The following is a 25,114-nucleotide window of genomic DNA, read 5'->3' as shown; positions in this document are numbered from 1 at the left end:
AAAAATGGCTCACTCAAAAGTAGGACTTAGGTGGAGGAGTATACTAGAAATTTAGGGAACTATTTGTTATAAACCTTGCTTAGTAGAATTTTTAAATTCTACATATAGCATTATTTTAATGAGGAATAAGTCTACACTTTTTAGAGCACAAAAATGGTTTTATACATTTCATTTTGTTTATACAAGAAGCAGGCTAACTACAGTGGGAAACAACAGCAACTCCTGATTCTGCACAGAATTCCAGCCCCACGTGCAGCCTACAGGGTGGGTACAGGGCAGTGAGGGAAGTGTGTGCTCAGAAAGCGGGAGAGAGGAGCAAAGGGGAGAGAAAAAAACAAAAAACCAGAGCTCAGGAGTCCCAGGACTGGGAGGGGTGGCAACCAGGTGTCTCTGAAAGAACAGGCAAGGTGGGACCTGGATCCCACTGAACCATCTGGATATCCACTCAGTTCACAGATGTTGTCTCTTTTGTGATGTTCTTGTAAATAACAAGAAACCCATATTATGTAGGCTTTAATGCTGGATTACTATGGAACACTTAAGTAACAGAAGAGGGAAAATAATGTCATCCAGGTACTTACAATTCCATTTGTCAAATGTTAACATTTTTTTTTTTTTTTTTTTTTTTTTGCCATATTTACCTCTATATTTTTCACAGGGTTTCTCTGTGTAGCTTTGCGCCTTTCCTGGAACTCACTTGGTAGCCCAGGCTGGCCTTGAACTCACAGAGATCCGCCTGGCTCTGCCTCCCAAGTGCTGGGATTAAAGGCGTGTGCCACAACCGCCCAGATTATTTTTTCTTCTTAAAGAAGTAATCATTATATATAAGGCTAAAAATACCTTCAACTCATTCTCTAATCCCAGCACCTAACTTCCCCCTCGGATCATTACTGACCTGAATTTGCTTTGATATCCATCCCATAGACCGTATCCCTCAAACGGGCTTAGTTAAGATGAATTCTAATGCCCCTTCCTATCCTAAGACAAATTTAGGTATGGTATCAAAGAATATTCACAGCTTTTTGAAAGAACAATGAAAACACTCTCCTAGGGGTAGGGGGAAGTATGATGAGACACAGAGGAGGGAAATTAGAACAAAGCACCGTGACACAATGCATGGGAGGGCCCAGTGAAGCCTGTCTGTGTGCTAACTTTAAAACATTAATTCTTAAAAAAAATACCTTGTTTTCAATTACATGTACTAATTTTACAATAAAATTGCTTGGATTTTTCTTTCTGGGTATTAGAAACTATAAATATATATCCACAATGAATGATTAGCATAGCTTTCTCTCTAACCATATCAGTCACTTAAGATATGAACCCCACTGCTCCTTCAACCCAGCTCCAACCTCTTCCAGTACAGTCTTGACATGCACACTAACGAGGGACTTCATTTCCCACAGAATCAAGATTAGTCATTACTCGAAAAGGGGATAGAAAGGAATATGGCAAACTCTCAGATCTGCTTTAGAGATCCGTCTAGTCATAATGGGGTAGATTCTCCTGCTGACACAACTCAGATCCAACATACTGATATCCAAGTGTCACAGTGTCCTGGATTTAAACCCTGGTTCTTAAATGGATTCTTAACAGACTCTTCAATTTAGAAGAAGCACACTAAATACCATTAACTTTTCACAGTCTATTTACAGATAGTCCAAGAAATAAAGCTTGTTTAAAAAGAACTGCTCTTATGTAAATCTACCCAGTGAATAACTACAATTCATAATTTTAAAGGCAGGAAACCTTAGGGAACATTTCAGAGTGATAACTGATACTGTCCTCAACTATAAAACAAAGTCATGTTCTCTTGCCTTCTGAGGGGAAAAATATACCTGTCAGAATAGTTAAGAGACAATTCCCAGCTAGGTTGGTTCCCCCAGCCCTTCCAAAGGTATCCAGCACTTGGCAGGCTCGCTCACCTTTGCAGTTCACCAAGTCCTCTGGCAGCTGAGAGGGTGGGGTTTTGCCTTAGGAAGTTTTGTTTTAAATTGAGATGAGTAAGGTCTTGGCTGTAGAAGAGATTGGCAGGCAGATGTTCAAGGCTACAACACGAGAGGTCTACTGAGCTTATGCGTTGGGATGCAACCTAGAGAGAAAAATAATAAATTTAATTCATTTTTCCTGTGGCTACTGTCTCTAGATAGAATTCAGAAGTTCCCTTTGGGGAACCCAGGAACACCATGAAAGCAGCACTTCTTGTCCAAACACAAACAGATGAAGTAAATATACAGTTAGCACAGACCAGAGACTGCTCCTGCAAACAAACAAACAAGCAAGCAAACACTGGAGCATGCTTACACATGAGTGGCTCCAAAGAGCACAGCAGGTTTAGTAATGCCACCAGTCTGTTGTTGGCACAAGTGGTTTGTTTTATTCCTGAAAATATCGAGTAATAGGATTCTGAACAAACTAACACAGGAGTTTGGAGGAAATATATATCAGGGGCTAGACAGGAAGAGAGATGCTGTGTGCACTGATTTAAAAGCGAGCAGATCAAGAAAAGCAGCATCAATGGCTTTGTCCTCATTGCAATATCCTTTTGTGTCACTTAATCAGATTCCATTACTTACTTGCCACAAATGCCTGCAGTTGTTACTCCACAAAGTTCAGAAAGACAATTATAAATGCATTGTGCTTTGCCTCATGTATATGCTTTGCACAAAACAAATATTTTTATCTAAAATAATTATATCTAAAGGATTACCTAGATCTTCAATGCCTTCCTGGTTAAATGACTCCTACCAAGGTCAGAATCCCAGGGCTACAAACTAACATGCATGACAGAAATAGAACATGTACTGGGTAAGCTGGATTTCTCAAGTCTTCTCCTCAATACTCCAGGAAGCACAATGTCAATTTATAATAAAAGCATACAGATTCAACCCACTTTAGCTCTATCTGGTGGCAGATACTGTAATGACATAGTTCTAAGTCATGGCCTAACTCATCCTCTGTCTTCATCATAGCGTTGCAAAAAAACTTTACTCTTTATCTGTGATCAACTTGATGTACTTTTGTGTTACCAAATCCAGGTTTCTTCTTTCCCAACTCAGAAAAGCCGAACATAGTCTTGGGAATGTGGCTCTGGGCCCAAAGTGTACAGATTCCTTTCCAACCCAGATGTTGAGCTAAGAGGAACAGACAAACCATTGATATATCTGAGCCTCAGTTTTCATGTCTGTGTAGCAGGTCTAAGCATGGCATGTATTTCTACCTTCATACCCCACAAAAAGTATTAATAAACACTGCCATTATTTTTAATGCTATTGTTACAAAGTAGAATTACTCATGTTTTATATTCACTGATACCCAAATTTCCCTGAAACTAAAAAGCTATTCAGAAGTAAATACGCATGAAATACTCCGCTACAATCATATCTGAAATTAAAGACAGATTATAGTGTAATATGAAAGCAGAAGGGTGCTGGTATACCAAGGCTCAGGTAGACAGACCCATCACAAATGATCTTAGGAAGTCTGAGTTGACATCTCAGCAATTTCAGCTTTCCTTGAATTTACACCATTAAAAAAAGAAAATTCCAAAGAGAGTCAAGTTCTTGATGTAAACCAAGACTTAGGGGCTTGGTGGGGGAGGGGAAAACAGACTAAAGTGTAAAAAGCCATGTAAAAGCACAGGAGCCACAAAGGATTCGGACTCGTGAGGATCAAATGAGAAGCTGTGAGTAGGAAGTGGGGCTGACGTTCTGAGTCAGTAGAACCTTCCATTCAAAAACAAGTGTAAATCAGATAGGGTACATCCTGAGGTCCAACAATCAAACAAGACATTCTCAGCCCTGAACATGTAGAAATGAAACAGAAAGGCAATTAAAGATAATCATTACAATAATGGAAAGTACAACAGCTCAGAACATAATCTGAGGGTCAGGAAAGCCTTCCTAGGGGATGTGATACTTAAATCCAAATTGAAACTCAAGTGGAAATGTGTGGTTTTGATATTGTGCTTTCCACTTTTATTTCTTTTTCTCCCTGTAATAATTAACACATGTGGAACCAAAATAAGACCAAAATGCTCTCACCCCAAAACTAAAGGCCTAAGACTGCTCCTTTTAGCTACAGGCCATAAGTTACTGGAATAGGCCAGAAGTTACTGAGACCAGTCAGTTCAGATTCCAGAAACCAGGAAGTGTAAAAGTACAGAGCCACAAGATAGTCACGAGGTAATGCCTGCCAGACTATGGAATGTCCTCTCCCTGGTTTCCAGGGTAACTGATCACAGAAATGCCTCCACCTGAGGGCAGCCAATGAGAAATGGTGGCGGGCAACCACTCCCTTAGAAGTAATTTCTAGAAGTCCCTAGAAGCGAGCCAATTAGAATTGTACCTGTACTAGCACCCCTAAATGATGTAACCTTGTGACTTTTCCCTTTAAAAACTGAGCTTGCAGACAGGTGGGTGCTTCCTCCAGCCTCCACTGCGTTGGATGTATTGGACGAAGTCCCTGCCTAGGCTTGTATTGCTTTTGGATATCCAGAATTAAACCTTGCTTTTGCATTCCGGCATGCTCGTCTTTGGTGGTCTCTCTGGGGGTCACGATCTGGGCACAACACACATAAACTTTGATAAAAAAAAAACAAAAAAAAAAAACAAAAAAAAGAATTGCCAAGTACCCCAATCCTCCAGGTACGAGGGAGATAAGCAGTGCAGGTCAGAGCAGTAGCTGTGTTCCAACTGCTGAACAACAGACTGATCTGGTAGCTGCTGACATGGTGGATCAGAGGCCAAGGCAGAGAGCGGTTCTGCCTCAAGGAACAACAGCACAATCTCAATTGAATTGGAAAATTAAAAAAGCAAACAATACTATTCTACATATAATACTAGTCCTGAAAACATTTTCAATATACATACATGTAGCTCCACACGTTACATTTGCATAATGGCCCATCTAATAATGACTGATCACAGGAAAGGGAAGTGGAAGAGAGGATTTTAAGTTGACCTAAACTGTTTACTGTGGGCGCCATGGGCCCTGGCCCCTGACTGGGAGTGGCTGCGGCCTTGCTTGCTGACCTTGATCAGATGTCCTCCCTATTCAGATTCCCTGCTGGTATCCACCCTTCTGAATGCTTAAGGGAAGTTCCTTGTTTGTGTATCCTGCATTTTGGGCGTTAACAACTTAGATGCAAGAATGTAGAACATTGGGTCTGGAATGTAGACCATTGGTAGCGAACTTCTGCCCTCCAGGGGTTCCTCCATTTGTGCTGTAAGCCTGTATTTAAGGTTTCTTCCCTCTTTCAATAAACGGCATTCGACATCCAATCGTACGAATGACCCGCTGTCTCTTGTCTCTATTTTTAATCCGCAGCCCTTCGCTCGGACATGGTGAATGGGTATCGGTAATGCGGGTGTTACCGCTACAAATGGAGGTTCCTACCGAGATCTGTGAAAGAAGGACCAGCTGATGGACACTCTTGGAAGGCCGGCCGGCATTTTAAAGGTAAGAGTGAATTGAAATGGGTACAGCTAGCTCACAGTCAGTTAATTGGACTGTTGAAGCAGGAAGGCACCAAAGTTAAGTAAGGGCAAGACAGCTAAAGATTTTAAATGAAAAAGGAAATCTTCCCAATACAGAAGAGGGAGGAAAGGAAATTTCCTGTTAGAAAAGGGTGAAAAAATTTTAATCAAGAAAAAAGAATTTTCCCGGTAAAAAGGGAAAAAATTTTTGAAACTAGGCCTAAAGATTGGGGCCCTGTAGAGGAAGGATGAAGGAAAGAAAGAAGCCTCTTCCCAGTGGTAATGGAGGATGTAAAAACTTTTTCCAGTTGTAGAGTTTTCAGGATAGCTGAAAACTCTTGAGTTTTTTCTTCCTGCAGTGCAGAGTGGCAGCATCTGAATTACAAAGAATCGGCAGGTAGGCCACATTGCTGCTGGCTGAACAGCAAGCGAGCCCAGAGCTTAAAGTTTGGCTGTCTGTTTGCTTAATTTTGGTTCAAATGTTTTTTATTTTTTCCCTCAGAGTGGGAATAATTCAATATTTAGGATCCCTTTCTGAAAAATGTTTTTCTGTTTTTCCCTTATAGTGGGAATAACTCGTTATTAGGTAGTCACTTCATGGGAGTAGGAAGTTTAAATGTGAGTTTGTGTGTGCGGGGTGTGCCCAGCAGCTGTGGCGGACAAAGGTGTTCACAAGATAGCCCGAAGCAGCGGGCAGACAGGTACACGCCGGTGGGAGGCAGAGCCGTGATGGAATGCGGCCCAGGCAGGCGCTGACAATAGAGCCCGAGCAGTGGGCAGAGCAAACCTAAGCTACAACCTCAGCTCTCGCCAAGCGAGCAGAGGCCGGGAAGGGACTAACACTAAAAGTTTAAACGGGCCTAACTTCTGGTGAAAAACGGTTTCAGTCAGGACATTAAATGCTAAGTCAATGCTGTTTGAATAAAAGATGTTCTGTTCTTTTGATTGTCTTGATAAATGTTTGGATTTTCATGGTAGATAAACTAAAGGAACAGGATTCATAATTTTGAACTATATATTAGGTATGGTCTTGTCTGTTGATCATTACTGAAAATTTGGCTCTACAATTTAAGTTGCTTTCTAGAAATTCTTGGTTTAATTCTATAAAAATATAACACCTAAAATGATTTGGGTTGTTAGCTTATTAAATAATGTTGCTAAGATAAACCCATAAATGATAATTTCTTCCTGATAAAGAGGTTATAAAATTAATTTTCCAGTAAATAAAATACAGGTAAATTGTTTGGTCCACATTGTTAATAATTGGCTATTTGTGCTAATGTGTTATCTGGGATCTATAAAAAAGAATCTTCTTTTTAAAATTTTATAAAATACTAAAGAGTATTACCTAAAGTTTACCTCTTCAAATCCTATAGAGATTGTATTTAATGCTTTTATAATTGGCATATGTAAAAGGACCATGAAAACAAAAGCTGGTGATAAAATTACTCAATTATTATTGCTTTCATATTTTAAATTCAAAATGGTGCTGATATATAGAACTGGAGGCTTTGGAAGTACAGGGGAAAAGGTGTTTTGACAAACAGTTATCGATGATAAACAGCCTAAATTAAAAACAAAATTATATGGGATTGAGATTGGAAGATTATTGGATTCTGGTGCTGGATATATCTATAATTTCACAAGAATCCTGAGATCCCAATTGGCCCCTTAAAATTTCTACCTCTAACCTACAAGGTATCAGCACAGCTCAGATGCCATTACAGAACAGGCTACTTTTAAATTGGAAGGATGAGGAAGGTCATACAGGAACTTTTCAACCATTTGTTCTACCTGACATTCCAGTGAACTTGTGGGGACGGGATGTGTTAAATGGTATGAGAACAGTGCTTACTACACACCCTGTACAACAGATGCTAAAGAGTCAGGGCTACTGCCCGGACAAAGGCTTAGGAAAAATGTTTCAAGGAGGCCCACAACCTGTGGCAGACAAAAACTGTGTCACTAGGGGTCCTGGCGATACTAGAGGATTAGGGTCTTTTCCATAGAGGTCACTGCACAACAGCCTTCAATTATACAACCGATAAAAATCACTTGGAAAAGTGATGACCCTGTATGGGTGGAGCAGTGGCCCCTTACTAAGGAAAAATTAGAGGCTGCGTATGCATTGGTTAAGGAACAGTTAGATGCTGGACATATCATTCCTTCCACTTCACCTTGGAACTCACCTATATTTGTTATTAAAAAGAAATCAGAAAAATGGAGGCTATTACAGGATCTTAGAGCTATAAATAAAACCATGCTTCTCATGGGAGCAACACAGCCTGGCTTGCCTGCCCCTGTGGCAATTCCTAAGCATTGGCATTTAATTGTGGTTGACTTGAGGGATTGTTTCTTCACCATTCCTTTGCATCCCGAGGACAGTCCTTGCTTTGCTTTCAGTGTTCCTTCAGGAAATCTTAAGGAACCTTATCAGGGATATCAATGGGTGGTATTGCCTCAAGGAATGGCCAATAGCCCTACTATATGTCAAATTTATGTGTCTTTGGCCCTAGCTCCAGTTTGAAAAGCTTTTCCAGGTGTTTATATAATTCACTATATGGATGATATATTAATGGCTGCTAAAGATAAAAAACTTGTTTTTGATGCCTTTTCTTATTTACAAGAGGTTCTTAGCCTGGCTAATTTACAGATAGCCCCAGAAAAGGTACAGGTATCTTTTCCCTATCATTATTTACCTGTTCCTCATTTGGGAGTTAATCCTCGAGGACTTTTACCTAATCATGTGTGGCAGATGGACGTCACACACGTGCCTTCCTTTGGAAAATTACAATATGTCCATGTGTCTATTGATACATATTCTTCTCTAATTTTTGCTTCTGTCCATTCAGGGGAAAAGGTTAAGGATATAAAAAATCATTGTGTTCATGCTTTTGCTTACATGGGAGTGCCAAAATACATAAAAACTGATAATGGTCCTGCCTACAGTAGTACGGGATTTTCAAAATTCTGCCAAGATTTTTCTATTGTTAAAAAGACTGGTATTCCTTATAATCCTCAAGGGCAGGCTATAGTAGAACGCTGCCATCGTACCTTAAAAACTTATATTACTAAAGTAAAAAGGGGGGAGTTAGGGGCTCATCTCTCCTCTCCACATTCTATTCTTTCCCTTGTTTTATATATTTTAAATTTTTTATCAGTGGATTCTGCTGGAGTATCTGCTGCAGATAAGCACTGGAGGGCTCCTGTTGCAAATCATCCTCTGGTGCGATGAAAAGATCTTTCTACTGGCACTTGGAGGGGACCCGATCCGGTGTTGGTGTGGGCCCGGGGATCTGTTTGTGTCTTTCCGCAGGACAATGAAATTCCTCTGTGGGTTCCTGAACGCTGTGTGCGCCCTGTGGCTGCTGCTGAATCCCAACATGGCAGAGACCTATTGGGCCTTCGTAAAAAACTCTCTCCTTCTGATGCCAATGGGGATTGAGAGCCCAATACGGCCAACCTTGGCAAACATTATTGTAAGCCTAGGAACTGTAGCCATGTGGTTGGATTCTTCAGAAGGTAATGTATGGTAACTTTTTTCAAAAATGTTGAGAATGGATCACACCTTGGAGATTAAAGGATAACTCTGAAGGTCAATAAACTTCATTTGCTAACAGTAGCATGCCAGCTAAGCCTTTTTCGAATTTTGCAAGCCCCCTCAAGCTGGTGTAGTACCTACTTTTCAGGAATGGCTCTGTGCAACATTTATTTGCCTCCTGAAATTCATCTAGCCTTTCTGAAGATACCTCAAAATTTGTGAGCCTGAATGTAGCCATTACTGAGGCCATTAGTTCTGCTCCTTGTTTGCTGTTCTTGTTTTCTGTTTTCTTTATGTTTCTCAGTTCTCTTGCAGACCTGCCAGCCTAAGTAGTGCTGGGATCAAGAAAAATGGGCCTTGGTGGTTCGTGTTCCTGGAGCCGTGTCCATGCCAGTGGACTGTGGCAGCTAGACACAGATGATGCTCACACGCTCCAGAAGAGACTCTGACATCGCTGTTGCCGTTGTTGCTGTTATAGCAGTGGTGGCCACTGCTGCTATTGTTTCTGGGATTGCTATTTCATAATTGGTTACTACAGCTAACACAATGGAGACCCTGGCAGCAAAAGTAGCTACCACAGTTAGTTAATCTTTCTTCTTATTGGGCACGATAAATTTAATTCCACTTTTATACATTATAATTGGCTTTGTAAGTTGTAAATTATTTAAAACTCAAGTTCCATTTGCTTATGGGATACCACCTTACAAGGACTCCAATTTGCAGTAAGGCTCGTTTAAGAAGGGAATGGTTCAATTGCCTTTAGCCTCCTGGCTATGGGTGGGTTAGGACTTCTGTTGGTCTTTTCTGTGTCGCACAGATTGCAAGCCCAGTGCCACTTTGAGATCTTTGGCAGCAGTCACTCTACAGCTCACATGGTTGAGTCTGTATGATAATGAGTATTCAGAGACGGGTAATGCTTGGGGGGCTGCCATCAACCTAAGACAGAGCACTTGTGTGGCCTGGGCAGGTGTCTCTATGACAGGTAAGGTGGTCTGCTGGTCCCACGCAACCTAAGACAGAAGCTCATTTAATAAAAAGGGGGGACCTGTGGGCGCCATGGGCCCTGGCCCCTGACTGGGAGTGGCTGCGGCCTTGCTTGCTGACCTTGATCAGATGTCCTCCCTATTCAGATTCCCTGCTGGTATCCACCCTTCTGAATGCTTAAGGGAAGTTCCTTGTTTGTGTATCCTGCATTTTGGGCGTTAACAACTTAGATGCAAGAATGTAGAACATTGGGTCTGGAATGTAGACCATTGGTAGCGAACTTCTGCCCTCCAGGGGTTCCTCCATTTGTGCTGTAAGCCTGTATTTAAGGTTTCTTCCCTCTTTCAATAAACGGCATTCGACATCCAATCGTACGAATGACCCGCTGTCTCTTGTCTCTATTTTTAATCCGCAGCCCTTCGCTCGGACATGGTGAATGGGTATCGGTAATGCGGGCGTTACCGCTACAGTTTACTTCCTTGTAAGAGGGACAACAGAAGATACAAGGCACCTATCAATATGTTAACAACCGGGAAGGCCAGTACATGGAAAGCAGATAGATACATAGACAGACAGAAGCAAACCCAGGGCTTCACACATGTTAAGTAAGGACTCTACACCTGAGCTGTGACAGCAGCCAAGATGACAACATCTCGCCTTGTGTACTCTTCCTCGTGTGTTTGAGAACACAGGCATTTAATTTGAAGAAGAAAAACAAAAATAAAATATAACTTTAAAGAATGGCAGAAGTGAGAAAAAGAGCAGCCTCTGGCTTCCTTCTACTTAGTGTTACTATGTCATGTGGGCATGCATTCTTCCTGTGGTGACTTACACCCATAACCCTTTGCAATGGGCAAATGCTGGGCCTCCAAAATACATATCTCTATTCAGAAACAGTAGATACAGCCTTATGTGCCCCAAAAATGTGAATAAGGATCTTTGCCCTGCTTTACCCAAATGGGCCCTAAATAAACACACACACACACACACACACACACACACACACACACACACTCTGACAGTTGTGCACGGGGCTCTGAGATACACAAGCAATGTCACATGACCATGGAAGGAACTACAGTGAGGCGGCTAGAAGATACAGAACACAGAGTCACTAAATGCTAGAAAAGGCAAGGAATAATTTTCTCCCTGAAGCCTTTGGAGTAAGCAAGGGCTTATGACACCTTGAGTTTGAACTTCTGACCTCGAGAACTGTGAGACAACACTTCTCTGTTTTTCTCTGCCACCTGAGCTTTGTTAATTTTGCAATGGCCAAAAGAAATTAACACAATCCTTTAGTTTTTCCAAAATAATTTTCAATCACTTGTTTTTACTGAATACTTGTGCTACTTGATATAATTTAAGCAAGCAAAGTGAAGATTCCTGACCTTCGCTGAACTTATCTTACAAATAAGTATGATAAAAATTGATAGTCAGGCCTGGTAGTGAAGGCCCATAGTTGCAGGAAGATCAGTAGCCATAGGCCTGTCTAGGATACAGATCCAGTTCAAGGATACCTTGAGCAAGTTAGCAATGTCTTATCTTAAAAATCAAAAAGAGAAAAGGAGGGGCCTTGGTGGTAAGTCCATACCCAGCATACAGAAAGCCCTCTGTTGGATCCTCAGCACCACTGACCAGGGTAACAAGCCTTCCTGCAAAGGGCGTGCAAACAGTAGGAAGGCAACAGGAAGAAGCCAAAAGCCAAGAGTGTTTCTCAGCACACGCTAACACAGGGAGCGTTAATGACTGAGTTCAGACCACAAAGAGGTGAGGCCATGGGGCAGATCTTATGGAGTATTTTAGACCACTGTAAGAACTCTGGCTTTTAGTGCAAGCAAAACAGAAAACTTCAAACAGTTCTGAGAAGTGTGACATGATCACCAACAAACCTATGTAGCTTCCTGGGTTCCTATGCCTCTAGACTGTATGCTTGGAAAGGCAAGGCCTGCTTTATCTCGCTCACTGAAGTGAGCACTGAGCATGCTCTCTGACCTCAGGATGCCGTGTGGAAAGGAGGGTCAATGGCCACCTCACAATTCCTTCCACTACCTTCACCAGTTTTCCTGTGGCCTATCCAGTACACTCTTCCCTTGAAGCTTTGAAAGAAACACGTTCTGTTTTAACAGAAGCCTAACACTGCTCCCTTTGGACAAGAAGAAAAAGATTAAATGTCAAGTTGTCCTTGCTCCGTTCCTCATTTTGAACTACAAGCTGTTCCTGCTGGAAGCAGGAGGAAGTAGGTACATTAACAGGATAAAAATCAGACAGCGTGGTCTCATGGGAACCACAGTGGAAACAGGAACATCTACAGTGAGAATGTAAGAATGTGAATCCAATGTGTAACAGCCATGGGGCAGTGAGCAGCCAATGAGACCACAAAGGCTACCATAAGCTTCTCCTTTGACCAGACCCACATCCTAGAACCAAAACAAAAGAAGTCAGTACATCCACCCAGACCAATCAAGGTACATCTCATCCAAGAGAAAAGCTCTCTTTCCAGAAGGCCTGCCTGATACCCAAACAAGAAAAGCTGGACATCCAAAGAAGCTGTGGTCTACCCACAGAGCCGCTACTAAACTCAGATCCTTCCCCAAGTACACACACACACACACACACACACACACACACACACACACACACACACACAAACTATTAATAAGAAAGCCACCTGGGTACACTTCAGAGCAAGCAGCCTCTATTATCCAGCATCCTCTCTCAGTAGTTGTAATTTATTGTTACAGAAAGGAAGTGTTGCCCTTATGACAGTTATTCCTGTGAAAGCTCAAGATATAATATTGAGTTTAATCTTCAACAAAATATAGTGAAGACTCAACCCCTATCTTAAGTTCAAGGTTAAGCTGGGTCAAACTGAGCTCCACACCACAGCTATACTGGCCCAGGGTGTAAACTGGAGCCTGCACTATTAACCTTATCCACCATGTCAGGGCAAGGACCACTGTTCAGACATGACCGGGAAACCAGGGAGGGAGAGGAACATTTCTCTAACTGCCAAGAAAATGGTAGCATGACTAGAACACAGAAAAGCAGTCCCTAGAAGGAACTTAAGCTTAGGTGTAAAGAAGAATCAGTAGGCTGTGCAGGCTCCTCCAGAGAAGCAGAAGAGACCATCTGTAGAGAAAACAGACCCCACAGAAAGTTTCATTCCTTGACATCACAGCTCTGCTCACTCCAATGCCAAACCTCTTGTTCAACTGATCGACAGTGATTCCCTAGTGAATAATCGAGGAACATGGAATCAAACCCAAGAAAGAATGCAGAAAAAGTATTTAAAGAGTTATAAAAATATGGAAAGTGAAAGAAACTAGCCTATGTGGAAAATGCCTAAAATCCTCCTTATGAAGGGGACTTCTCAAGGATCTCACAACTAAAATGTAAACCTCCCATTGACAGAAGCTACGGTACATGTATTACACCAGCAGGCTACAAGCCACAACACCAGGTAGGGCTCAAGACCAATGTGTGCAAGTGACCCAACTGTTTTATAGTGATGTGGCTTTGCACAGTCACTGCCTGCATCTATCCATCAGCTACCTCATCACTGCTGTGGACCACCCAATGCCCTTCTCATTTGTAAAGCTATAGAAAGACTCATTAGGACTGACTACTAGCCCGAGTCCATAACCCATTACTTCAGGTAGTAAGACAAATAGTGTGTTTCAGAAAATTCAGTATGTGAATAGATTCAAATTTTAAATCAATTCAAGGTAACAACAGTTTAGGAGATTATTTCTAATCTATATTGATCAAAAAGAAAAAAAAGTTAAGACCAGGATTGAGAGATGGCTCAATGGTTAAGAGCTTTTGCTATTCCTGCAGGGGACCCAAGTTCAATTCCTGCACCCATATATGACAACTCACAGCTACCTGTAACTCTACCTCCAGAGAATACTATACATCTGGTCTCTACATTACCACAGACACAGACATAAACACACACACACACACACACACACACACACACACACACACACACACGAGGGAAGGGGAGGGGGGAGGGAGGGAGGGAGGCAGGCAGGCAGGCAGGCTGATTAGGGTCAGAATGAACAAACCCTACAATATATATTAATATCAATATGAATTCTAACCACTTATTTGGATTGTCATCTTTTCCAAATGTCTTGTAAACATATCTGATAGGAAAAGTGTATTTAGTCCTCCAAATGTTTCACCTAACCATTATGGGGCTAAAAAAGTAAGAATCAGAAAATTTTGCTTTACTCAATAGACATCCATATATTCTCTAACATGCTGCTCTGTTTGACACACTCTTAAATTGTGTCGTTCCCTACTCTTAGGACTCTCAGTCCAAGACATCTTTCTGCTGAGTCTAGCTGAGTTAATTTCTAACCCAGAATACCTGTCCTAGCCTTAACCTGTATCTGCTATGCTTTCCAACTATCATCACCTTCCTGTAACAGGATTGTTAGCTCTCATCAGGCTGACAGCTGTTCGGTGGATAATCATCTTCCTCAGGCAAGGAAAGGTCACGGCAACATTCATGTGATGTTTGGTACCCTCTGTACTTTAGGGAAGTCACATCTCGCCTTTTTATGTGCATAGTATGCTCAAATTTAAGCAGAATGACTGAAAGCTTTGGCCAAAGCAGCTGAAAGAGCACAAAGAATTCTACCTATAAACTAAGACTGCTGTAAACTGGCATGAGTCATTAACTGCTCTGGCCTAACCTTTAGTAGTTTAGGATGCTATGGCCCTAGCTAAAAGGACCGTCTCAGGGACATTCACTAGATTTTGGTAATGATTCTTAACTTCAACTGATCTACTCCCACCCACCAATGCTTTGGGAAGGTACGAACCATAGAGACCTGGAGGTCTGTATAGACAGGCAGTGATGAGGAAGTCATGTGGTTGGGTTTAGAGCCAAAAAAAAGGCAGAACAGAAAGGCAATAAAAAGACGGGACACAGGAAGAAGATCTCTCTCTCAGGGGAAGGACGGCAGTGAGTGGTAAGACAAGGTGGTCTTAACTCTTGGCTACTGCTCTAATCTCTGGGCTTTTAACTCTGCATTTGGCTCTATTTTTTATTTAATAAAACCATTTAGAATTACATCTACAGTTTGGGGAGGTGTGAATCAATAAGTCTACAAGGTCATTTTTTTTTAAATCTTATATTCTATGTCTGTGAATTTAGCGCTATTTGATATGGCTAGTATTCAAAGTCCAAAAATATTTGCTAAGAAACCTTCAAATATGAGAACAATTACTTTGAAGAATTACAATTAATATTGCCTTCTTGGCAACTACCTTACAAGGAACCTCACCAATACTAAAATAACATGCTGTGACTTTAAAATGTAGCTTTAAATTGTCTCCTTGAGACTTAGAATGTATTTTTATAAAACATAATACTATATAGGCAGAATCTCCATGGTTTTGAAGTATTATTATATACAACCTCTAACAATTCTAGGGGTCTAATAATTCTAGCTACAGAGGTCCTCGCACTCACTGGAAGCTGGAGTACAGCTCCTGAACACAGAGAGGGAAAGATGTGCTTGCTCTTTCTTCCCCCGGGCTTCCCCACTTCTCCTTTGGGCAGGGCTAGCAAATGGCTGACTCTGGGAAGCCATGGCATGAAGCTATGAAAGTGAAGTCTGAATTGTGTTAGAGACCCCAAGATGTTGGAGACGCCAGAGCTGTGGGGAATCTGCTACAAAGAGCCACATACAGGCAGCGGAACTTGTCCAAGAGAGAAGTACGCTGCAGACAGCAAAGATGGAAGTGTGGGGCCATCCAATCCCTCTGACATCAGACATGGAATTACAGGATTTGGAGTTTGTCCTGATAGGTTTCAATTTTGCTTTGGTGTAGTATTTCTTCACTACGCCTCCTTTCCTTGCTTTTGGAATGGTATGTATAGTCTGTGCCATTGTCGGCTGAACTATGGAATTTGCTTTTTTATTTTGATTTTACACAGAGTTACATTTAAAAGCCTTGAGTCTCAAAAGAGACTTTGGATTTTTTAAATTGTATTGAATCAAATGCATTTTTGCATCAGGATATGGCTACAAGTCAATGGGGGCCAGGAAGTGGAATTTGATAGTTTGAATGGGAATAATGACCCCCATGGACTCATATATTTGAATACTTGGTCCCCAGTGGATGGAACTGTTTGGTGAAGGGATTAAACTCTCCAAATTTTACAACTGAATTTAGGTTTCAGTTCTTTGAGAGAGGCAAACAGGTGTCTCTCCCAACAAAAGGCCATTTATCAACAAATTACATTAAGGGCCAAGGACAGAATACAAACAAGGCCTACAGTCAGCCCCACAATGTCTCAAGGACAAGTCCTACAGCCCTTTCCTTCTAGGTCACATCTGGACTTGCCCAAAATTGTACAAATATGCCCAAAGATGGAAGAGTTGAAGCCCTAGTCAGCCCTGGCAAACCTTAGCCAATCAGAGATATACTAATGTAACTTCCACTTGCTTAGTCAATCGTAGATAGGATGACCTAACTGCTTCTAGAATTCCTTTAGCTGTGTATAAAAGGAGTCTACAAAGCTTCCCTCATGGTCGCCATCTTGCCTTTGTGTCAGATGTGTGGCCCTAGCATGCTAGAACTCTTACTCTCCAGATAATAAACTCTCATGTTGATTGCATACATGGATGGTGGTCTTCTGTGCGAAAACTCTAGGACCCTAGCATTTAGGAAGGATTAGGAAGTATAGCTTTTTTGGAGGAGGTGAGTCACTGGGGGCTGGCTTTGAGGTTTCCAAAGAGTCATACCATTCCCAGATTGTGTCTTTCTCTGCCTCACGAGTGGCGATCTAGACGTGAACTATCAGCTGTCCCTTTGCTCCACTATCAGGGACTCTAAGCCCCTGAAACCATAAGCCAGATTAAATGCTTCCTTTCTATAATTTGCTTTGTTCATAGTGTTTTATCACAGAGAAAAGATACAAAAACAGCCTTCAAGATGTAGTTTGTTCCTGCCCTTATTAATCTTCCTATGCCCCAATAGATCACATCTAATCTCCTTATATCTCAATTAACACTACAGAATTGGTACAAAAGCATTTTTTTAAGATAAGCTATGTCAGCAAACCCTTAGCTCCACTTCTGATTCTACAAACTTGGTGGACTGCCCTTGGTCAAAAGACCTTTCCTTATTTAAAGAATGGGGGTAAAGTGTGAATGAGTTTCCAGAAAATTCCTGGGCTCTTCAGAAGAATGATTCTAAGAATTCTTCTTTCTTAGCACTAGAGATCCAGTATAACAAACTGAAGAAGATCCTTAAAGTATCAGGGACAGGACAGGCTAAAAGCAGAAGACTCTTTAGACTGCATTAGTATGCATTAAAGATGACTAAATCACACTAAAGTGTCTCCTGCAACTACCACTAATGACGTGGATCCATCTCAATCCTATTACACACCCGTGGCTTGACTCAAATCTGGACCTCAGAACATTTTCAAGCACATGAAACTGAAAGTTCAATTGTGGCTCACCATACAGCTCATTTTTATTTAAAGGGTGTCACTTAGTCATCATTTCACGTAATCTTTAATTCAGCATGAAATCTGCCCCTGCCCTTCACAGTAATGACTTCCTTTTCAAATCAGTGCCCAAGATTTAAAATACTACAGTTCTACGAAGAGTTACGCAGCAGGAGCAGTGGCAGTAGTGACATGCACAGTCTGCCTGCAACTGCCAATACACTGGCTAACGCGAGCACAAAGAAACCCACAGACAAGCTAAGCGGCCCTGATGAAAACCTGGGCTGATAATCACCGTGCTTTAACCAAGGAAACCAGGCTAGTTTTAGGTCACCGAGGTCCCCTGAAGAGACCATGATGTATCTTTTCCTTTCCCTACAGAAAACAACAAAGGGGGCTATTATTAGAAACAGTGTAGGTTGAACACAATCAATCTGAAATTCTAAAATGTGAAGGGACCCAAAAATTTTGAGTGACAAGTAGAACTATCCTGCATGACCTCATGTGACAGGCAGCAGACAAAATAAAGATTCAGTAACTATACTGTACCAAATTATTTTCATTCTCTGTAAGCACGGTATATAAAACAAATCAACTCCAAAGTCAAACTTAGGGTCTCTTCCCTGAGGATAGCTCTCTATGCATGTGCAAATATTCTAAAATTGGTGTGAGGTGGGGGTGGGGGATGGAAAGCCTGAGATGTTTCTTGTCTTTTGAGGTCAGAGTTATTCAAGCTAAAATCAATGCTTTCAATTCAGTCATTTTATTGTTCAAAGTAAGTAAGCTAGTGACAAGTGGTTAAGTCATTTCCAACTTCCTTTAGCTAATCAATACTTGGAAAAATTCACTTTGCCTCATTAATCTTCTAAACCCACTTGTAACAGCAATCACAATGATCTGAAACAGGGCTGCAGAGATGGCTCAGTGGTTAAGAACACTCGGAGCTCTTGCAGAGGACCAGGGTTCAGTTCCCTGCTCTACTTAAATGCCCTCTTCAGGATTCTATAAGTACCACCAAGTATCAAGATGATGCACATGTATACATATGCAAGCAAAACATTCATAACTATAGATAAACATTTTTAAAAATTCTTATCTGAAATATTTGCTAAACATGAGGGAAGTAGTGGTTTTATGCTTGTATCTGTAAGATATTTCTCACTGTATAGAGTTACACACACACACACACACACACACACACACACACACACACACACAGCCCTACACTCTACTGTAGATATGCACAGAGAGGAGGCACACAATTTAAACAGTGTGGCCATGAATGTCATGGCAGGTGGGTTACAGATATGTTAGTGTTAAAATATATTGTTTCTACTTCAGAATATTTGACATTTCTGTAATTAAAGTTAAAAACAAAAAACTAGAGTACCTCATGCCTGCAATCCCAGCATTTTGAGGCAGAGGCAAGAAAACTGCCATAATTTAAAGATTAGCCTATAGTACATAGCAGGTACCAAGTCAGCCTAGGCTACATAGTGAGACACCACCACCACCACCACCACCACCACCACCACCACCACCCAATCTCTCACACACACACACACACACACACACACACACACACACACACACTCTCTCTCTCTCTCTCTCTCTCTCTCTCTCTCTCTCTCTCACACACACACACACACACACACACACACGCTCACACACACACACTCACACACGCTCACACACATGCTCACACGTGCACATGCACATATCTGCACCTCAAAAAACAAAACAAAATGTTAAGAGCACATACACAGTGCTAAACCAGTGACCCAAATCTACTTTTAACCTTCCATGACAGATTTATAGTATGATACTATAGAAATGACTATAACTTATAAAGTAACATACAATTAAGGCTACAGATTCACATGAAAGACTAACTTTGAAAACAAGTCACAGAATCAATCAATATGTCTAGAGAGAGCATGCTCTAAAAATGGGACTACAAATGTGAACATCTGAAAGCAGGCTGCCCCTCCTACCACAATGAAAACATGCTAGACATGTGTCTGGATGGTGCATAAATAACACTCCTCCCTTTTACATCACATACAACATTTTGTTTACTGAATTTTTAAAGTATGCTGCATCTTCATATTTTAGAGATGACTTCAAGACCAATATTGTAATCGTCCCAAAGGATTCTTCACTAACACACGCCCAATACACAAACCAGCTGACAACAAAAACACTTCTCTACAAGCTATAAGCCAAACACATGCACTGAACATGAAGAACTTCCTTTGCAAAGTACTTATCTAGTTTGTGTTGATTTAAAAATATTGGAATTTGGTTATTTGTGTCTTTTCATTATAACTAGAGTAGGGGAAAAAAGAACATTGAAATCTGAATCTTAGATTTTTTTTCTTTATGTTGCTTTCTCTTAAAAATCCTTTTCAAAATGAAAACTATGTTCTCTTAATATAAAGAAGAGGAAAAGAGGTTTTCATAGTGACTTTGAATATGACTAAAGTGTCTACCTTCCTAATACTACATGTAAGGAACGTAGATGACGACCAAAATGAAGAGTAGAGGCCACGTACACTCTACCCTCTGTTTGCAGCCCTGGCCTACTCTCCCTACATTTGAAGTTAAAGAAAGAATCACACGATTATTCCCAACACAGCAGTTTAACCAGGAGTGGTCAGAGTCTCATTATATAGAAATTCTACCCAAATGAGAGGTTCCTTCACTCATTTCTTCTGCAACAGCTCATTATAGATTTTTTTTTATTACTACTATATTTCTAAAAATAAAATGATAAAATAAGATGAAATGAGTATTTGCAGTGCTGGAGAGTCCTGACCTGGAGCACACTGGCCAGGTGTCCTACAGCTTATCTGCATCCTACTGGGCAGTCTGAGAGTTTCTCAGGTAGATATCTGGTGTTTAAGATTGTAGAAAGGAAAGACAGTGTTTCTAATGTTTGCACTAAGCCTTTCCCAGACCCCCTGTTCTTCTCTACTTTCCCAAAACAGCTCCTATGATTGAGAGCGTCATAAAAACCTCACTTAGATAAACAAAACCTGTGCTCTCTTATTTGCTGGAATAATATAAATAAATCTTTAAATGACGTCCTGATCACTTGACAGAAATGACAGTCATAAAATTAACATTTGTTTAGTCATCCACTCTCCGCAGACATACATATACTGATATTGCCAGTGTAAGTCCATCACACACATTTCATATAAACCAGAAGAGATACCATTATTGTTCCATCTATTCGATAAAAAAGCTTAATATTGAAATCTTAGGTAGAACCATATAGCCAGGAAGTAGTATAATACTAATGACTACCTTACTCAGATATTCAGATTACTCACCTCCACTACATAGAGCTCCCCACAACACACAGTCTTACTGAAAGGAACAGAGATGTTAAAGCTCCAGTCTAACTAATTCATTACCAGTAATCTGAAGCAATTAAATCTAATTTCCTCCTTACTCACTCCTAGAAACACACATTTTGGAAATACAAATGCAAACAGGACTACATATGCACATGGCACACTGTCTTTTATACAGTGACAACACATTTCAGTACATAGATATTAAATACATTGTTTTGGGGTTTTGGCTACAAGGTCTCATGTACTTGGGCTGCATGTACAAGGTGACACGTCCCTCGGGCTGGTCTCTAAATAGGTAGCCCAGACTAACCTTGAAATCATGATCCTCCTGCCTCAGCCTCTCCAGAGCGAGGAACAGAAGTGTGTGTCACCACTCCTGGCTTTCTAAGGGAGCGGTTACAATCAGTGGGAAGGAAGACTCACACAAGCCCTCTCACCCTGCTGCCGCCACGTTCCGGCTCATGGCACGGCCCGCCCCCATCCTGCAGTGCCTCTCCCTGGAGAAGTCTGGTGTCTGAGGCGTTCATTGGAGATGACGGCACTAGACAATGGAGAAGACACATGAGCCAGCCACAGCCAGGGAGGCAATCAAGCCGACACGGACAGGCACGGCCACCAAAGCTAGAAATACACACTTCCACCGGGCGGTGGTGGCACACGCCTTTAATCCCAGCACTCAGGAGGCAGAGGTAGGCGGATCTCTGTGAGTTCGAGGCCAGCCTGGGCTACCAAGTGAGTTCCAGGAAAGGAGCAAAGCTACACAGAGAAACCCTGTCTCGAAAAACCAAAAAAAAAAAAAAAAGAAATACACATTTCCACACTCGGGAGTCTCTCTCTTGTGCTTTGCTTCTCTGTCTCCTCCTTTAATAGAAGCTTTGAAGGTTCAAACTGTTTATGTGGAATACAATTAGTGCTGTGATGTCCAACTGAGGCTTTAATCTATCACAATTCAAAGTAAAGGTCTAGAAAACGCGCATGTGCGTGCGTGTGTTGCCAGAGATTAAACCCAGGGCCTGCACATGTTCTACCACTGAGCTACATCCCCAGCTCTAAAAACCATTCTCTACTTTTCCCTTTTCCTCACATCTTCTATATAACTTAGTGGTTACCCTGTCCTCCTCCAAAACACACCCCAGGTCCCTTTCTCCAGGTCTCTTCAGTTCTACCACAGCAATCACCCTAGCCTCTGCTAGAGTAACCAGTTACTTCTGTCTTGCCCAGTTGTCTATCACACACCTAACTTTACAAAAGAATGCTCTGTAATGTTCTGTCACTATAGAAACAGCACAACTGAAACTCTATATTATTCTATAGCACAGGACCTCTGTTGAGGGAGACCAGCTCTCACTTTTACCTCAGGGTACTCTTGAGGAAGGAGAGTTGAGAAATATTTAGATAGAAATATAGAGGGGAGAGAGACAGATAGAAGTACAGGATAGCCTCGGGAGGGCCTGGATCCTTATCCACCAGCCCCTTCTGTCTCTTCTAAAGGGCTTTTTATAAGAATGCCAAGGGGCAGGGCAAAAGACTTTCCCTTGCTAGATCAAAACATACCGCACAGTCAAATGCAGACCCTTCCAAACACCTGGTAACCACGCACGTGGTCAAGCAATCCTCTAATGCAACTCTGTTGGGTAAAGCAAGCTCAGATCTCACTAGGAAACTTTTGTGACTTCCCTTCCTTATTTACGACTCCATTTTTTATAGGCTTGGGCCTTCACCTGTCTTCACCCTCTTTCTGGAAAGCTTGTCCCATCAGATCTTCAAACCATCACACTCTTCTTCCATGATGTTTTATTTAAACGTCTCTTTTTCCCAACATTCTGTCCTAGCACCCTGTTTAATACATTATGAGAACCTGATAACTTCTTTTCTTTTACATATTTTCAAATTTGTCAACTTTATTTATTATGTATTTTATGTGTATGGGTGTTTTGCCTGCATGTATATATGTACATTATGTGCTTGCCTGGTGCCCAAGGAGACCTTGGGAGGGCATCAGAACTGGAGTTACAGTGAGCTGTGGGTTGCTATGTGGTGCAGTGAATCAAACCCAGTGGTGTGTTTAACCAAGGAGCTATCCTGAGTTATTCCTTTCTTTCTTCCTTTCCTATTTACTTGTGGAATAAATCCTGCCATCTGATAGGGGTTGGACTTTCCTTTGCTCTATTCTCGCTGCATAATCACAGACCTGACCAACAGAAGGTATTGAGTAAATGCTTGACAGAGTTAGAATTGTAACTTACAAACTGTATGGTGTTCAACACACAAGACTATTAATCTTTTTGTTATAACTGTTTCAATTAACATAATCTGCTGTAGTTTACTTGGCCGCTTACATATACTCTTGTCTATACCATTATCACTACTTAGGAATTTGTATCTCAATTGTTTTTAATGTAAGCAGCTCACATCTGGCCGAATATGCATTACTCTAAATTTGGTTTCTAAGATCAAAAGTACTTCCATATAAGACATTCTACAACTCAACCATATCCTGAAAACTGTCAGTCATGGAAAATAGACTGAAAAGGTTACTCTGCAGCAGAGGAGAAAAGAGCATAGTGACCAAGCGAACTGTGGTACCTTGGATTAGAAAGGGAACAGAGAAGCAACTACAGAATATATAGTCTTGAGGACAGTCCAGAATGATATGCTAATAATAAGGTCAGTCTCCTTGTTCTAATGAATACACCATGACTACATGCACAGGAAACAGAACAAAGGGCATATGGAAACTGTATTCTTTACAATATTTCTGTAAATATAAAATCATGTCAAAGTAATTAAAGAAAAGGCTTATATTTAAGATCATTATTTCAATACAGAAGAAATAACTTCCCACTGATAGCATGCTGGCATTTTATTCTGAAAGGATGACATCAGCAACGTATTTACTGTCTTGAAACCACACAGTGTCACTTAATTGTGAACACATATTCAAAACTACTTAAATACAAAAGAATATTACTTAATCCTTGTCTCCTAATGGCTGCAAGCACAAGATGAGTTTTAAAACAACCAGACAAATGTATGTGTCTCCCTTTACATCACAGTCACTCCACACGTGAGACTAAGGGGGAGGCCGTCTCCCCTACTCCCCCTGCAGAGTGCTGCTCTGTGCACTTAGCACATACATTGCCTTAGGTTAGGAGAATCTTCTAAATGCCATCAACCAAAACCCGCCAAAGCTTTCTGAAAGGGAGAGAAGCAAAAGATTCTAAGAGCCAGCCCTCATCAGAGAACAGCAACTAGTCAGTCATCCAAATGAGGGAGTACCGTGGAAAGCCTCAGAAATGTCTCCATTAACTGTTTCTACAGTCACTCTCGTATTCGCTTTACAAATAGCTCCATCATGCAGCAGTATGAATCATAGTGCACTTGGGTAACAAATTGGATTATAATTTAAAAACATGACAGTGAATTCTGTGGTAATGTTCCTGCACCCCAGAGACCATCATTTAAAACACACACCCCAAACCAAGGCACTTAGTGCAGCAATCTAGCCCATCACTTCACGATAAGATGCAAAAACGCCTACTCACAAAGTATCTGAAAAATGAGCACTTACTTATCTTATTTATAATGTTACTCTAGTTTAATACACAGGTGCAGGATTTCTTGGGACGAACACACACATTATCCTGAAAAAATATGCCAGTGCAGTATTTCATGGGCCAAATACACACACACAGCACACAAAGGAATAGGGGAGATAAAATGCCCACAATAAGATAAAGAGAATGAAATTACTCAATAAGGCAGAATAAAGAAAAAGGGAGAAGACAGGGTTAGGTGGTTTTCAGGAAAAAGTAATCAGAAGATGGAAGCTTGTAAGCTCTCTAGCATGTTCTATGGTTTCATATTTATCCTATCCTAGGCTAGTCACTAAAATATTCTCAACCTCATGTAATTTATCTGTAACAGTAACTGACTGAATTTAAGGTTTACTAAGATCTTACAAATAAAAAAAAAAATTAATGGAAAAATCAGCAGCCACAAGAAAACCCACAGAATCAACTAACCTGGGCTCACAGAGACGGAATTGACAACCAGGGAGCCTGTATGCCACTGACCTAGGCCCTCTGCATATGTGAGAGTTGTGTGGCTTGGTCTTCACGTGGGACTCCTAACAGTGGGAGCAGGGGAGGTCTGTGGCTCGCTCTGTTATCTGTTTTGGTGGTCCTTCCCTCCGGCTGGGTTAAAAGCAAAGGAGTGCCTAATCTCACTGCAGCTTGATACACCACGGCCGGCTGATATCCACGGGAGG

General features: G+C 41.2%; 1 protein-coding gene across 1 annotated transcript in view; it reads right to left on the bottom strand.

The window, feature by feature from the left end:
• The window catches only part of Phlpp1 (PH domain and leucine rich repeat protein phosphatase 1), a 207,023-nt gene that overhangs the window by 82,464 nt on the left and 99,445 nt on the right, over nucleotides 1-25,114 (bottom strand). Inside the window, exon 4 of the mRNA XM_006995013.4 lies at nucleotides 1,926-2,092. Coding sequence (XP_006995075.2) covers nucleotides 1,926-2,092 — 167 coding nt within the window. The remainder of the gene's footprint in view (nucleotides 1-1,925; nucleotides 2,093-25,114) is intronic.

The sequence above is a fragment of the Peromyscus maniculatus genome, chromosome 11 (genome assembly GCF_049852395.1).
Source record: "Peromyscus maniculatus bairdii isolate BWxNUB_F1_BW_parent chromosome 11, HU_Pman_BW_mat_3.1, whole genome shotgun sequence".
NCBI classification, from domain to species: domain Eukaryota; kingdom Metazoa; phylum Chordata; class Mammalia; order Rodentia; family Cricetidae; genus Peromyscus; species Peromyscus maniculatus.
This window is presented reverse-complemented; position numbering and strand designations above follow the sequence as displayed.